At 38.7% G+C, this 14,561-nt stretch overlaps 1 protein-coding gene across 1 annotated transcript in view; it reads left to right on the plus strand.

Annotated features, from left to right (window-relative positions):
* UTRN (utrophin) overlaps positions 1-14,561 on the plus strand; it is a 389,280-nt gene that overhangs the window by 111,631 nt on the left and 263,088 nt on the right. Inside the window, 9 exon segments of the mRNA XM_009895523.1 lie at positions 293-505; positions 6,325-6,438; positions 7,267-7,422; positions 8,351-8,521; positions 10,571-10,750; positions 11,422-11,556; positions 12,072-12,221; positions 13,649-13,810; positions 14,156-14,215. Coding sequence (XP_009893825.1) covers positions 293-505; positions 6,325-6,438; positions 7,267-7,422; positions 8,351-8,521; positions 10,571-10,750; positions 11,422-11,556; positions 12,072-12,221; positions 13,649-13,810; positions 14,156-14,215 — 1,341 coding nt within the window.

Raw genomic sequence — 14,561 nt, forward strand, 5'->3', positions numbered from 1 at the left:
AGAGGCGTAGGTGCCTGCATGTGTTTAGCTACGTGGCCAAGATTTACAGCCCATTCTGGAATCTCTGCTACCACACCAGTAGATCAGCTGAAGGTTTTGCTGCTTAGAAGGTTATTTGGACATCTCTGCTGCAACAACTGCAGTAACTGGAGTATCACTCTTCACTGAATCTGTGCTCTGCACAACAAAATCTTTGACGTATTTCCACTTGTATGTAAGTGTGTACCTCTTCTATATCTAATGCTTGAAGCAGACTTTTTTCTTTTTTCTTTTTTTTTTTTTTTCCTTGTAGGCGGTTTGTGAGACGCTGGAAGCCCAGAAGCCCATGGTAGACAAACTTGCTGAAGAAACAAAGGCTTTGGAGAAACATGCTTCTCCTGATATAAAAAAGGTCTACACACAAGAGTTCAAGCATGTGCAGGGGCACTGGGACAAGTTAAAGCTCAAGATTTCCAAAGATGTTAAACTACTGGAGGAAATTACATCCAAGTTGAGAATATTTGAGGTAAAACAAAAGTTTTTTTTTTTTTCTTGTTACATAACTTAGTTGTTTTAAAGCCCTTTCTTTCTCTGTGCTCCTGCAGGCGTCCAGATGATACTGATTGAGAAGGGAAATGTTGATGGGCCAATAGTCTGGCAGAGGCTGGAAGCATATACAGTATATTTGTAGCAAGGTAGCAGAGGACTTCTACCATGCCAGGATATTATTTTATCTTCTAATAGAGTTACTTTTCATTTAAAATTAACATTTGTCTTCTTTCAATACCAGAAGAAAAGGTTGTGCCAAAGCAAAGGGTATGTCAGCTGTGCTGTTGAAAGCTTGATCCCACCAGGGGCTGAGTGCCTGCTCTTGCAGTTGGTGTCATATTATACCTTATGCCTTACAAGTTTGACATCTAAAATTGAAATTCCATACCTGCTACAGAAAACCTGCTCCTTCACGTGGGGCTTCTGTCAACAGTAATAAAGAAATATTACAGCCTGTTAATAAAGGAAGTAAAGAAAATGCTTAGGTATAGCGAGTTTTCCAATTGCAACAGATGGCCTCTGAAGTGTCAGGAAGGAGATTTAAAGAATTAAGGCTGGTCAGCACTCATATTTTATATATATATATATAAATACATACACACACAGATGAAATCCTGCATGACAGAAAATCCCAATGCTTTAAAAATGAAGGGACTAAAAGCAAGGGTATTTAAAGGGTATTTAGATATTTAACCCATTGATAAAGAGGGGAGAGATAAAGTGCTTAACTAACTTAGAAGAGGTTGACTCAGTATTTACTGGTTAGATGGATTTCTTTGTGTTTGATTTAAGTCCCTTCTCTAGGCTATTTATATCCCTCCGGGGAGAGGAAAAAAATAATGAAAACTAAATAGATCATGATTTAGCCCATGGTAATATGATTGTGACCCAAAAGTTAAATAAGTATTAACAATTCTTCAGTATTGGCTTGAAAGTATAAGCTGTTCAGAGCAGTATAAAGGCCCAAATATAGTGCCATTTTTTTTCCCTATGTTGACTAGACTTGAAGTCTCATATTATTTTCATTTTCATATTATATTTTAAACTTCAAAAAGCAAGAAGGTGTTCTTAGAGATTCCCTGTCTCTCAGGTTAGAAGCACATGTGCATTAGCTAACAGAAATCTGTATTTTCACATGCATTAAACATATTTTAATGTGTGGAATTATTTAAATTCTTTTCCATTTAACAGAGTATGTATCACACAATTTGTCAATGTAAGCAACGTGCTGTGTGCACCTCCTTTAGAACACTGGTATTATGCATGCAGACCACCACTTTTTCCCCCAAAGTTTATTTGAATCTTGCTCTCCCCTCCCTCTGAAGCAGAAAACTGTTCTTTTATTTGATAGTGGATTCAAACGTCAAACTAAGTGTGGCGGGTTTTAAAATTTATTTTAAGCCAGACAGGATCTTTAATGACTACTCAAGTATAGACCATGTGTTTGAGCTGAAATTTATATTAGTAAGGCCATGTAATTGACTTGCATGATGTTTCAGTGGAAGTTCAACAATTAGTTGCTGATTATGTTTCGGAAGTAGTAAAAGCCTCAAGTTTTGTTTTTTTTTTTTTCAAAACAAACCAAAACAACTGCAAACCTGGAAGAAGTCATAGTAAGAGTAACAGACTGTAACTAAATTAAAAGCAGAGTGCACACCCATGCTTCCATGAAAAGTTTTACCTGGGGGAAAAAGCCTGGAGGGAAAAACTTGCTCATAAAGTGTTATTTACTAATTTGGTTTAGTACTTCAACTGCTCCTAGCAGTGTGTGTGTGGGATGTGTGTGTATGAATAGCATAGGTATGGTAGTCCAGTCTAGGCTAATGAACTTGTAAATGGAAGCCACAAACCAGCCTATGAATAGCAGGAGGAACTGCAGGTTTTCAGAGGAAAAATGTATATTTCTTTTATATAACACATTTGTGTAATACTGTTAGGCTGTATATTACCTGAAGCATAAAGATAAAAGCTGTCCCTGCCCTGCCCCCTCCTTAAAAAAAACCATGTTCAGGAATATGTGTACCTACATTTGAAAGAGTTTCTGCTTTCAGTCTGGTTCCTTCGAACCCATGCTTCCATAGCTGCTTGCAGCAGCTTGTGGGACGCTGTGGAGCTGTGGAGGAGCTGATGCTGCTGGTTAGCGGGAGCTGACTGCCCAAAGTGAGCTGGCTTGTACAGGAGCCTAAAAGAAATTCACTTCTAAGGCTTAGCCAAACTCGGTGATTATTTTCCAGCAACCATCTCCTCTAATTTTTCTCCTGACTTTGACCTAAATGTGCAGTATCCTACCGTGTCTCATTCTCTTCCCTTCCCTCTTTTTCTGGTTACACTTATTAGTTATTTAACATGACAGAACAAGTATTCTGCATGTAAGCCTGCCGCAGAGTCCTTTGTGCAACTTTCTATCATCAGTCTTGTTCTTCAAATGATTGCAGCTTTCCAATTGCCTTGATTATCTGTAGCTACACTGAGCTACTTACCTCATCACTTTTAGCACTAATTTAAGTGGAGAACTCTTCTTTTTCTGCACTTGAGTCATGTTCCGTTGAGTGGTCTGTATGTGCACCTACTTTCCTAAATCATGGCTTTAACTGGTTGAAGAATAGCTTCTGAAAACTGAAATTCTCTCTTGTGTTTAACTGAGAGTAGAGTAACCATGTGCAGTATTAGCATGGCAGGTTTTTATTTAGTAATCAATTTTCAGCCAAAGGTGAAGTGCCCTGTTCTTTACAGCTGTCCAAATTGATGTTGATAACACCATATATATGAATCACTTGCTGATGAAAGATGTGGATTTTTATGCCTGTGGGAGTTTTGAAGAGCTATGGAGAGCAGAGCATTGAAGCTGTGTGCTGTTGTATAGATCTGAGAACAGAATTTTGTCCTGAGCGAGTTGTTAAAAACTTTCCTGTTACCTTAAAAAGAGTTACAGAAGCTGAAAAAGAAATCAAAGCAGAAGAAACAATAGAGGTAATTATTAAATAATAGAAAATGGAAGAAATATGTAGTGGTGCTATCTGTAGAAATACAGGGCTTACAGTGGGGGTGTTTTCTCATGAACTGAATTTTTAAGTACCCAGTTTCTGTGTTTTCTAAATGTTTCATAAAGCTGTCAGTGGATGGACAGTCATGTAGTTATATTTTCTGATTTTTTGTTTTGAAGGAGTGGTACTAATCTATACAGAGATTTTTATAGTCTAGTACTGTGTGAATAAAAATGAGAATGTGAAGCAAGTTGAATAAAAACATTGTGGACAGCATTGGACAGATCAGGATAGAACTTGTACTGCAAGAAAGATTGATACAGGAGACTGGGTATATGGTTCTGGTGCAGACACTGAATGGGTCAGTACTGGAGATGTGATACCAGAGACAAGAGATTAATTTGAAGAATGGCTGGACAGTATCTTCTTGGTTAAGAGAGGAGCTGAAGTGTCTGACTATTGAAGGAAAAAAAGAAAATTAATGGACGGAGAAAACTAAAAAAAAAAAAGAGTAAGTGAATGGGAACCTTTGGAGAACATGGTCATGTGTAACTACACACAAGTGTTAGGTTTATATCTAATGTTTCTTTTTTTCCTAATTCACCTTTAAAAACTGCCGTTTCCCAAAACATCACTCGTCACATTTAGGTTTTTTAAAAGAAACTGAAAGTAAGTATTCTCATTTTAACAGTGAGCAGACAGGTGAACAATGCTTATAATGTCCTTGTTAGTCTGATGAGCAAGTCAGTGGCAGATCTGCCTGTGGGTCCTGCTGCTGAGGTGGCCCTTATGTGATTTTTTTTTTTTTTTTTTTATGTGACAGAGGCTCCCCCAAGCTGACATGTGCATTAGTGACATGATCTGTGTTTTACTGTGAGACTATACTAGTCATGTGAAGGGAAAAGTAGACAAGACTCACTTTATCAGTTTTGCATCTTGTATTTTCTAGAAGAAAATTTCTGTTTCTTGTATTCTGTGTTATCATACCTCTAATAATGCATGGCTTGCTGTGTCTTTGATTATGTATCACCTTCAGTTCTTTTAAATCTACTGCATGGCTGTACATCATGTGTTTTTTCTAGGAGCGAACAAGTTAAAATTCAGCACATTTGATCTTTGTTCCTGCCTGGAATAAATTTTAGAAACTAATCCAATATTTTAGTTCTTCTCTAAAAATCGTGGGCTCTTGTACATTAACAACCTATACTGGGGATTTGACCATTGGTAATTATTTAGGTGTTCAGTACAGGAGCAGTTACTTCATTAAACTTCTGTAGACTTGGCTTGGGATTCAGCGAGTTATTTAAATGTGTGCCTAACTTTGTGAGTAATGCCATTTAATTCACTTCAGCTACTTATGTGAGTAGCTTATTGTAAGCAAGCTAAATTAGGTATATGCTAAAATGCTTTGTCAAACGGCAACCTTTATAAATATGTATTGTTTATTACTTTAAGCCATGGTTCACTGTTAAGCCTCCTGGGGTCTGTTTTTTGGAAAATGATTTTCAGGCTAATCAGCTGCAGGAAATTCCCCCAAAATGGAAAAGGAATGAAGAAAATGTCATGACTTTGACCTCTAATGGTAGCATTGGCCTAAAAATAAATATGATTTTAGTCTAATGGGTGCAGACATTTTTTTTAAGAAGCAGCGTGTAATGTATTGATCTTGAAAGAACTGTTATTGCAAGGTTTTTAAGGAAACAAAGGGTTTGCTTGCTTTCTGTGACATGCAGAGTAGAAGGTGAAGCTGATGAACTTTGGCTTGGCTTCTCAATAACAGTGCTCTGTGATGACAATTGTGTCAGAATAAAAAGATGCCACAATCTATTAAAAAACCCAACCAAACAGTCCAAAAGTATTGAATAAAAACCGTCCATCTATATTATTAAAAAATAACAATCACATAACTCAGTTGAACTAAGACAAGGAAAATCTTTCTCCCTGCCCTAAGTTTGTGGTGGTTTTGTTTGTAAGGGTGATTGGATTTGTGTGGGTGATTTGGAACATCCACAACTTGCATGGGAAGGACGACCCTCCTGTCTCACTTCCCACCTACGTCATTGCAGGATGTAAGGCAACTGCCAAATGTTAGGTCAGATAACTCTGAAATGGTGTATGTATTTCCCCCCACCCCTGCCGCACGTTGTTCTGGTGAGTACAGTAGCTGCTCTTGGCCTCAAACAGCTAGACTTTTTTTTTAGTGGTTAGTCTAATCCTCTGTGGTATTTTCCTTTTATGCCTGTGTTTCTCTGTAAGGTGAATGGCTTTCCCAGCATAGCTTCTATCTGTCAAGTATGTTTAGCATTACCCCCTCCTCTTCTCCCCACATATATTCCTATAGGGCCCTCTCTTTTCCTTGGAGTGCAATATGTCTCTCGGGTGTGGTGGAAGCAGTCATACGCAGATTCTGTTGTCAGAAAAAGGCTATCCCCAGCCTTCAGCTAGGTCCCTCATGTGAAGGGTGACCACATACTTCTTGAAGCCATGCTTGCCTCCTGACTTGATCCTGTGTTTCTGTGTGATAGCCTGGAGCAGCGCAGGGTCAGTTAAATCATGCTGTGGCATGCGTGTAAGAAAATCACTGTTGTGAATTTAATTTTCAAATAAATTTGAGAACAGAGAAACCGGAAGGAAAAAAAAAAATACAACCCCAAACCAAAAATGAAGACAAAGGTGGTCCGATTCAAAACGAAGGCAATGCTAGCAGCTTGTGGCATATTCTTTCGACCCTGCTAGAAGTTGTTGCAATGCAACAGCCATACACTCTTCATCACTGCATTATATCAGCTTTTCATTATTACGTTTGATTTAGGCCAATTCAAAAGTGGTTCAGAAGTGGATGGACGGTGTGAAAGACTTCTTAATGACAGAAAAGGCTGTGCAAGGAGATACTGAAGGACTTCAAAGACAACTTGACCAGTGCACAGTGAGTTTTGCTCTTCAAAGGAATCTTTTGAAATAAATAATGAGTAGCATCTCTTCTTTATTATTTTACTTCTATTATTAAATATTGTCCATGGCATATTCCATAAAGCCTGCCAGAAAAATTGTGTTATCTTTCTTCAGGGCACATTTTAATTGGCTCCTCGTGTGTAGCAATAACACTTTGTACTTTTCAAAGGTCTTCGTCATATTTACAAATACTCATCTACAAGTTGACATTAGTTCCTCTGAGAATGTTTATATATTTCTCCTAATTTTGTGATTAGGGAATTGAATCTATGAGTGAAAAGTGCTTTCTGCATTAAAATTCCAAGGGCAATAAAAATAACAAGTAAATAACCCTAATGAAACTCCTAGGGCTCAGAAGTTGTATGTGCCTTACAAGTAGGATTCTTTCCTAGCTAGTGGCACATAATGATCACAAATAGGTAGAATTTCATCTTATAGTAAGTAATTACAGTGTACCTTCAAATGTTTCTGGGAGAAGAATAAGAGTCTAATGTATGCCAGAAACATCAGAGTATTTAGTGCACATAAACTTCAAACTTGCATTGTTCCAGTGTTGACTTTTGGCATGTGAGAATGTTTGCACTGTTTATGGCAAGCTGTATTTTGTTTTTTAGTTGCATAGTTCTGATATTTTGGGCCACTGAAGGATTGTTTTAAACAGTCTGGTACTGAACACAGCATCACTCTGCTTTTTTATTAAGGTTTCTCTGGAATAATTAAAGATTACAAACTTACTGGTATCCTATAAATGATGTAATGTCTTGCTAAAGAACAACATTCATTTTCTCTGATGTGTGCTCAGATGTTTGTCAATGAAATGGAGAAGATTGAACCATCGCTGAAAGAGATGAAAGAAGTAGAGTCTGCTTTAAGAGCTCAGCCTATGATAGGCATAAATACTTGGGCAAAATCTCGGCTAGTAGACTGCCAAACTCAATGGGAGAAACTGAGCAAGCAGGTAAGTTCTCCATATATTGCTTGTTATTGCTTGTTATTGCGGCTGTTCGTTTGGTTGTGTGGCAATGGTAGGATGGCGAGGGGGTGAAGCAGTAAAACAGTGGGACATGTATTTTTTACTTGTTCTGCTGTCAAAGTGGCTGAAATCTGACTTGGCCCAGTAAATCCTTCAGAAATGCAAATATGTTAGGGGATACCTGTACAACAGTAGTTTTGTTTGAATACATGCACTTCTTGGTACCTAAGAGTTCACTGTGCTCCTTACAGTTTGATTGTCTGTAACTAAAAAATAATTTGTTCACTTTCCCTCATGCTACTCTTTCTGGGATGGGTGGAAGGGAAGTCTGACCTTTTTGTTCTGTTGTTCCTGAAATCTGGAATACTCTTCTGGCCCCGTGTAACTTCTGCCTGCTTCCAAGCAGCTTTGAAAAATAAATGGCTATAAATAGACTACCACTTCAGTCACATGTATTTGGTTTTTTTTTTTTTGGGTGGAAGCTTTCTGCTGTCTGTAAAAACTTAAGTTGCAATGCCTGGCAAGGATCTATGTTGGAGAACCTTGCTGTTGATATAGAATCCAGATTGTCTGGGCTGTGGAAAGAAGCGAAATTTTAGTGCTCTGTATCTAACTATATGATACTTGTGATCATGAGAGGTTTTTTTGCTGTCTGATTTTTTCCAGGGATTGTTAGCAGTTTACATGCAGTAAGAAAAAAAAAAGTCATTTTCCTCCTTGTCTCACCTCTAAATTTTGTTGATCTGCTAAAAAGAGATCATGAGTTTGTGTGCTTGTAAAAGTCTTTTGTTAATTAAAAAGGCCTGAAAATGTTTTGAAAGTAAAATGTTTTAACAAAGACTTGTGTTTTTTCACATATACAAGGACATTTAAGTAACGAAACTGCTGTTTCTTTCTCCACCTTGGATTCTAGATCATTAGTCAGAAAAATCGCCTGTCTGAAAGTCAGGAAAAAGCTGTAAATCTGAAGAAGGATTTGGCAGAGATGCAAGAATGGATGACCCAAGCTGAAGAAGAATATTTGGAGAAAGATTTTGAATACAAGTCCCCTGAAGAGCTAGAGAATGCAGTGGAGGAAATGAAGGTCAGGAATACCAGGTCATTGTAGAGACCTGATTAAAGAGAAACAAAACTTAATGGCTTTGGGGCTTGACCTATTGTGGAATTATTATCTATGTGGAAAGGAGCTCAGGTTATAACAAGATTAGTGGTATTTTTCAGCTTTGCTGTGTGGAATTTTTGTTTTTTAAAGCACAAACTATAAAAGCAGATGTTCTGTTTGGCCACGAGGGGTAGGGATTTCCTAATGAATAGCAGCTTGCCCCGCTGTTGAGCCAGGCTTGCTATGTGTAGCATACTAAACACTAAGAATATGGAAACTTACTGCAGGAGACAAAACTTGAGAAAGAAAGAAAGAAAAAGTGATGTTATACCTGTCTAAATTAGTGGTTGTGAAAAGATATTCTTCAGCTTCTAGATGCTGGGTTTCAGGTTCTTGTCCCCTAGATATAGTAACTTCACATTTAGAAAAGCAGTTTAAAATGGTTCTGTGGTAAGGTTATCTTCTGTTCCTCATCTGTTGCAAACAGTGATGCTGGTCCCTGCTTCTCTAATTTTGGGACTGGTAGACAAAAAAAAATGGAGAAAGAGGAGCTATTTTTGTCTCATTATAAATTACCTGTTGAATAGATAATTTTCTTGGATGTATGTACAGAGTAAAGAATAATTCTCTCTGCTTTTTAATCTGAGAGTTCAGGCATATCTTCACAAATATTTTGACTTGTATGCATGTTATTTAAATGAGTATGCACTACACTGTTACTTGGTGGAGCATAAAAAAACCAGGATTTTTTCTTCCATACAAGTGCTTTGACAAATCTATTTGAAGTTTTGAATTGTTCTTTTTGAAAGAGCTTTCTGAAGCAGTCTTTAACAAGTGTTTTAATATATTCATGTCCTTTGAAACCATTTGAGATCACATAGTCTGACAGTCCGCTGAACATAAGCCAAGAAAAGAAACAACCTTCTTTTCATTGGCAAATCTGAGAGACTTTGAGCATGTTTACCTTTTTCAAATCCAGATTATATTCTGTACTTTTAAATTTGGCAGATATGTCACCGAGCCATTAAGTTTGCTGTAACACTTGCATATACTCTTGCATTTGCAGTAAGAATATTATGCTGGGACTATTTTTAGGACTGGGAAAGGATACTCTGTGTATTTGATGAGGAGCATTTTTGCTTAAGGTTTTGAAAAACTTTTAAGCTTGCCTAATTTTGCTCTCATTTCAACGGAGAGTGGAACTCTTGCTACATTTGAAGGAGTAGGTTTAAGGTCAGGCTAGGTGGTTTTTGATAATCCTGCCATAAAATATTTCCCAGATTTTCCATTCTTTATCCTTCCATTAACTGGCTTTTTTTTAGAAGGCTTCCATTTAGAAGAGTTCTTGAACAATATGTGCAACAATAATGCTGTTATGTACTAAACTCTACCATGAAGTGCAGTGTCTTATGTATCAGAGGTACTTCAACTTCATAAAACTGTCCTTGAAACCTGAAAAGCGAAACATATGGACAGTGTCTACTTTTGGAACCCTCTAGTTGTCCTTTTTGCATGTTCCTCTAGCACACCCAACAGCTGTGGGAGACGTCCCAACTTTGTAGTTGCACGTGTCCTGGGTAATTATATCATCTTTCCTGTCTAACTTTGGGAGATAGTGACTGAGCTCTGAATCTCATAACTTCTGTAAATTTACCCTACCTTTTTCTCCCTACTATACTTATTTTTAGCAAACCTCTATTTTTTTTTCCTGGTACATTTCTCTTTTTTCATATCTGTATGGCAGTGTATAAATAGCGCTGAACTTAACCTTTTTTGCTTTGAGTCATGGATTTTTAATGAACATACCATAAATGGTAAATAAGTCTCTATGTTTAATAAAATAGGGTTTTTCAACACATAGTAACGTCATTTGAATTTCGTGCAAGTTAGTGCCATATTTTATTGTGCTCATACCCAAGATTACTTTGGCAGCAACACTTCCAAGGTTAAATGGCTGATCTTTGGTTTGAATGGTGAGCAGCTGACCATTGACAGTTGAGGGCTGATCGTTGAATACATTTATTTGGGCAGAGAGCGAAGGAGGATGTGTTGCAGAAGGAGGTGCGGGTGAAGATTCTCAAAGATAACATCAAGATGTTGGCCACCAAAGTGCCGTCTAGCGGTCAGGACCTGGTGACTGAGCTGAACGTTGTGCTGGAGAACTACCAGCTACTGTGCAATCGGATCCGGGGGAAATGCCACACTCTGGAGGTAAGAATGATAGCTCTCAGCTTAGTAAAATGGAGGCAGGTGGCAGAAGAGGAATGAAGAACACTGAAAATGTCCAATTTTTTCACTGAATCCAGTAGCTTCAGAATAAACATGTTTTTTCTGTGGCTCCTTTCCAAGATTTCTTTTGCTTGAGATTACATCCTTGGAATCCATGAGACACCATATAACTGCTTTTATAATGTGTATTGTAATCAACACTTGTGCAAATAAGTAACCTTGTCGCACAGCTCTGTTATCCATCCGTATGTCTTCCAAAATGACAAAAAGAAACTTCTTGGAGATTAAAGGTTGAAATACGACAATAATTAGAACAGGTCGATTATAGTTTGGGGTAGGTTTTGTATGCCCTGTCTTTTGAGAGGGGTGGATGCGTTTTGTTACATTCTTAAATTGTTACAAGCAGCTGGATGTCAGCGATAATTTTAACATAAGTTTAGAGACCTCTGTGTATTTTTTGTATTTCTTTTTATCTTCCTGCTATAGTTGCAGGTTTTTCTGTCTAGAATTTACTGTACTATTGCATGGTTTTGAATATTTACTAATTGCCTATTTTGCACGAATGTCTCAGAACATAATTGCTTTAAGCTGTTCATAGGGTATATGAGCTATGCCTGGCATTCTAGGCTAATTTGTTTTTTCTGTTGCTCTAGGAGGTGTGGTCCTGTTGGATTGAGCTGCTTCAGTATCTTGATTTAGAAACAGCTTGGCTAAACAATCTGGAAGAAAGGGTACAAATGACAGAAAATCTGCCTGATAAGTTGGATGCTGTCAATGATGCGCTTGAGGTATTGTAGTGATTCTATCAGATTGGTAAATTTTCAGATAGCCCTGTTTAAGAAAACACTATGTGTGTTTTCTACACTTCTGCAGAATACTGAAATATGTGTTGAATATTCTGATTTTTCGGGTTAAATGAAATTGTTACTCTGCATTTGGAATGGATATTTGTAAGATCCTCCACCAAAAGCTGAATTTTGCTGTACATAATTGTGCCGTACTTGGTACCATGATAAAATTGTATGCTGTCTCCTGTCCTGTGTAAATTGATTAATTCCTTCCAGCACTATAGTTTGAAGTGATGTGAATAGGCGAGAAGTGCTGTGAAGTTCAATTATCTAAAGCAAAATGACCACTGTATTTGCCTTGTGCCGTCATGGATTAAGCCATAACTAATTCATGCTTTTAGAGCACTCTCAAGACATTTGAAGTGTAAAACTTCTGTGCATGCAGCCATATTTTCACCTCTGAAAATGCAATATCATTCAGTGTCTTGACCTTTAAAACTCTCTCTTCTAATTAGTCCCTGGAATCAGTCCTGCGTCATCCAGCTGATAATCGAACCCAGATTCGGGAACTTGGGCAGACACTGATTGATGGAGGGATTCTTGATGATATCATCAGTGAAAAATTGGAGGCTTTCAATGCTCGCTATGAGGAATTGAGTCACTTGGTAAGAATTTGGGGGCAGGGTTGAAGTAGACTGCGTTTTTCAGCTCAGTGGGCTGAAATTATTCCTGTTAGAGAGCTGAATTCATAGATGCAGGATTGCAATACAGGAAAAGAGGAAAATCTTCACAATATTGTCAGCTGTTTTCAATTTGGAATAATACCCTAAGAGCAAGATACTTTTTTTTTCCTGACTTGAATAATGGTTTCGTTTCGCACACTTGCACACCCTTGCACTGTGGGGACCCCCTGGTATTTTTCCACGTAATTTTGACAAAAAAGCAATTCCAATCTCAAGGGGGATGGTTCAATAACTGAGGTTAATATTCCCATCCTAGTGCCATAAATACTGGTGAGCTGCTCACTAACTGTAAAAATGAGGAACATGAATAAGTGAGTTTTTCACTCTTTGAAATGGCCAGGAAGAAGTCGCACTGAAATAAGGAACAGAAGGAAAACATTCTTCTTACTCCCCATCTATTATGTTGTCTCCTTCCTCTTCTCATATTTTAGTCTAATCTTTTCTGGATTCAATAAATAGAGGAAGACTAGCTGTATTTCAGGTTGCACACATTTGTAACCTGTGTTGTGTATCCTGGTAATCCTCCCTCCCTGTAGGACGGGAGTGTTTCTTCTGTCACTGCCTAATTGTAATCATAGAGGGAACTTCAGTTCATACTCATTACAGTGAGCAACATGAATGCAGTGCCCTCAGCTAGGGGCTACATGCAGTCATTTAATTGTTTTTCTGTTTTAATTGCATTCTCAATTGTTCTTCTGTTACAACAATTTTTGTATAGCAATAAAGTACTATCTGCTTTGGCAGCTGCAGTGCTGACACACCGGGCTGTTGACAACTTTCCACATCTCTGTGTGTATGTATACACACCCACTGGTCTGTGCGTGTGTTGATAGTGGGGAATTTGTGTTCCTGTGCAAGTAGTGACATTTCAGATGAACTTAGAAGTTTTGCTGTTGAAGGGAGAGGCGATGGAGGGAAGGAACTGTGAACCTCTGTTTTCGCACTGTAACAGAAAGACAGAGTTTCTTTTGAAAGAAAATGTGCAAGTTTACACATCAAACAACATTGAGCCGTAGTGTATTACAAAGTCCCTGATTCCCATTGACTAGCTAGTTTTTGAAACTGGTATGTTTTTAACAGAATACTTCCTGAGGTGATAGGAGAGACCTGTTTTCACTATCCTGTATATCTAGCAGCAGAACTCCCCTTCTATGCCACTGTTTTTCAGTTACCAGTACAAATCACAGCAGGCTTCAAAAATTGCTGCCTTCTGAGGCTCGTTTCTGCTCTTTTAGACAGTCTTCCTGTCACAGGATTTTTTAGGTCTCCCTCACCTCATTTTGAGAAAGTTTAATACAATTTGTATTGAATTACTGCTCCATCTTGTCTTGCCTTTCTGTCCCACTCAGGCGGTGAGCCGGCAGATAGCCTTGGAACAACAGCTTCAGACCATGCGAGAAACTGACCACATGTTGCAGGTCTTGCAGGAAAACTTAGCGGAGCTGGATAGACAGCTGACATCGTATCTGACTGATAGGGTAGATGCCTTTCAGATGCCCCAGGAGGCCCAGGTATTTCATATATCTTTTCACTACAAAGCATTTTGAAATATCTTATGATAGTGCTCAGCCTAGACGAAGTAATTCATTTCAGTCCTGTGCTGATGTACTAGGTGGTATCCTTTATAACCTGAATTGTTTTCCTCTTTTAAGAAGGTTGTATTGAATAACAACCTTAACAGCTTTCAATTTAGCAAGCCGTCTCCAGAGCCAGAACATTTAAAATAAACCCAGTAACGTTTAACTCTTACAGAGTGCATTTACTTCTGGTGGGTAGTAGCTGGTAAGCAAATTCCTCTTCACTTCTCTGCAAGCAATTTCGTAACACCTTTTTTTCCCGTTTCTATGATGTGACAGAAAATTCAAGCTGAGATTGCAGCTCATGAATCCACCTTAGAGGAGCTCAAGAAAGCCTGTGTGTAGATGGTTCTGAGGTGGGAGTTGGGGGATCTGAGGGTTGGGGCGGTCTCTGAGGCAGGATTTGGGGGGCTCAGGCCTGAGGGTGAGGCCTTGAGGTAGGAGTTGGGGGGCTCAAGGCCTATGGGGGGGCTCTGAGGTGGGAGTTGTGGGGCTGAGGCCTGTTGTGGGCAGGCTCTGAGGTGGGATTTGGGCTCAGGCCTGTGTGTAGATGGTTCTGAGGTGGGAGTTGGGGGGTCTGAGGGTTGGGGGGGTCTCTGAGGCAGGATTTGGGGGGCTCAGGCCTGAGGGTGAGGCTTTGAGGTAGGAGTTGGGGGCGGCAGGGCGTCGGGGGGGGAACGGGGGT

This window comes from Charadrius vociferus, unplaced genomic scaffold (genome assembly GCF_000708025.1).
Source record: "Charadrius vociferus isolate BGI_N301 unplaced genomic scaffold, ASM70802v2 scaffold142, whole genome shotgun sequence".
Taxonomy (NCBI): Eukaryota; Metazoa; Chordata; class Aves; order Charadriiformes; family Charadriidae; genus Charadrius; species Charadrius vociferus.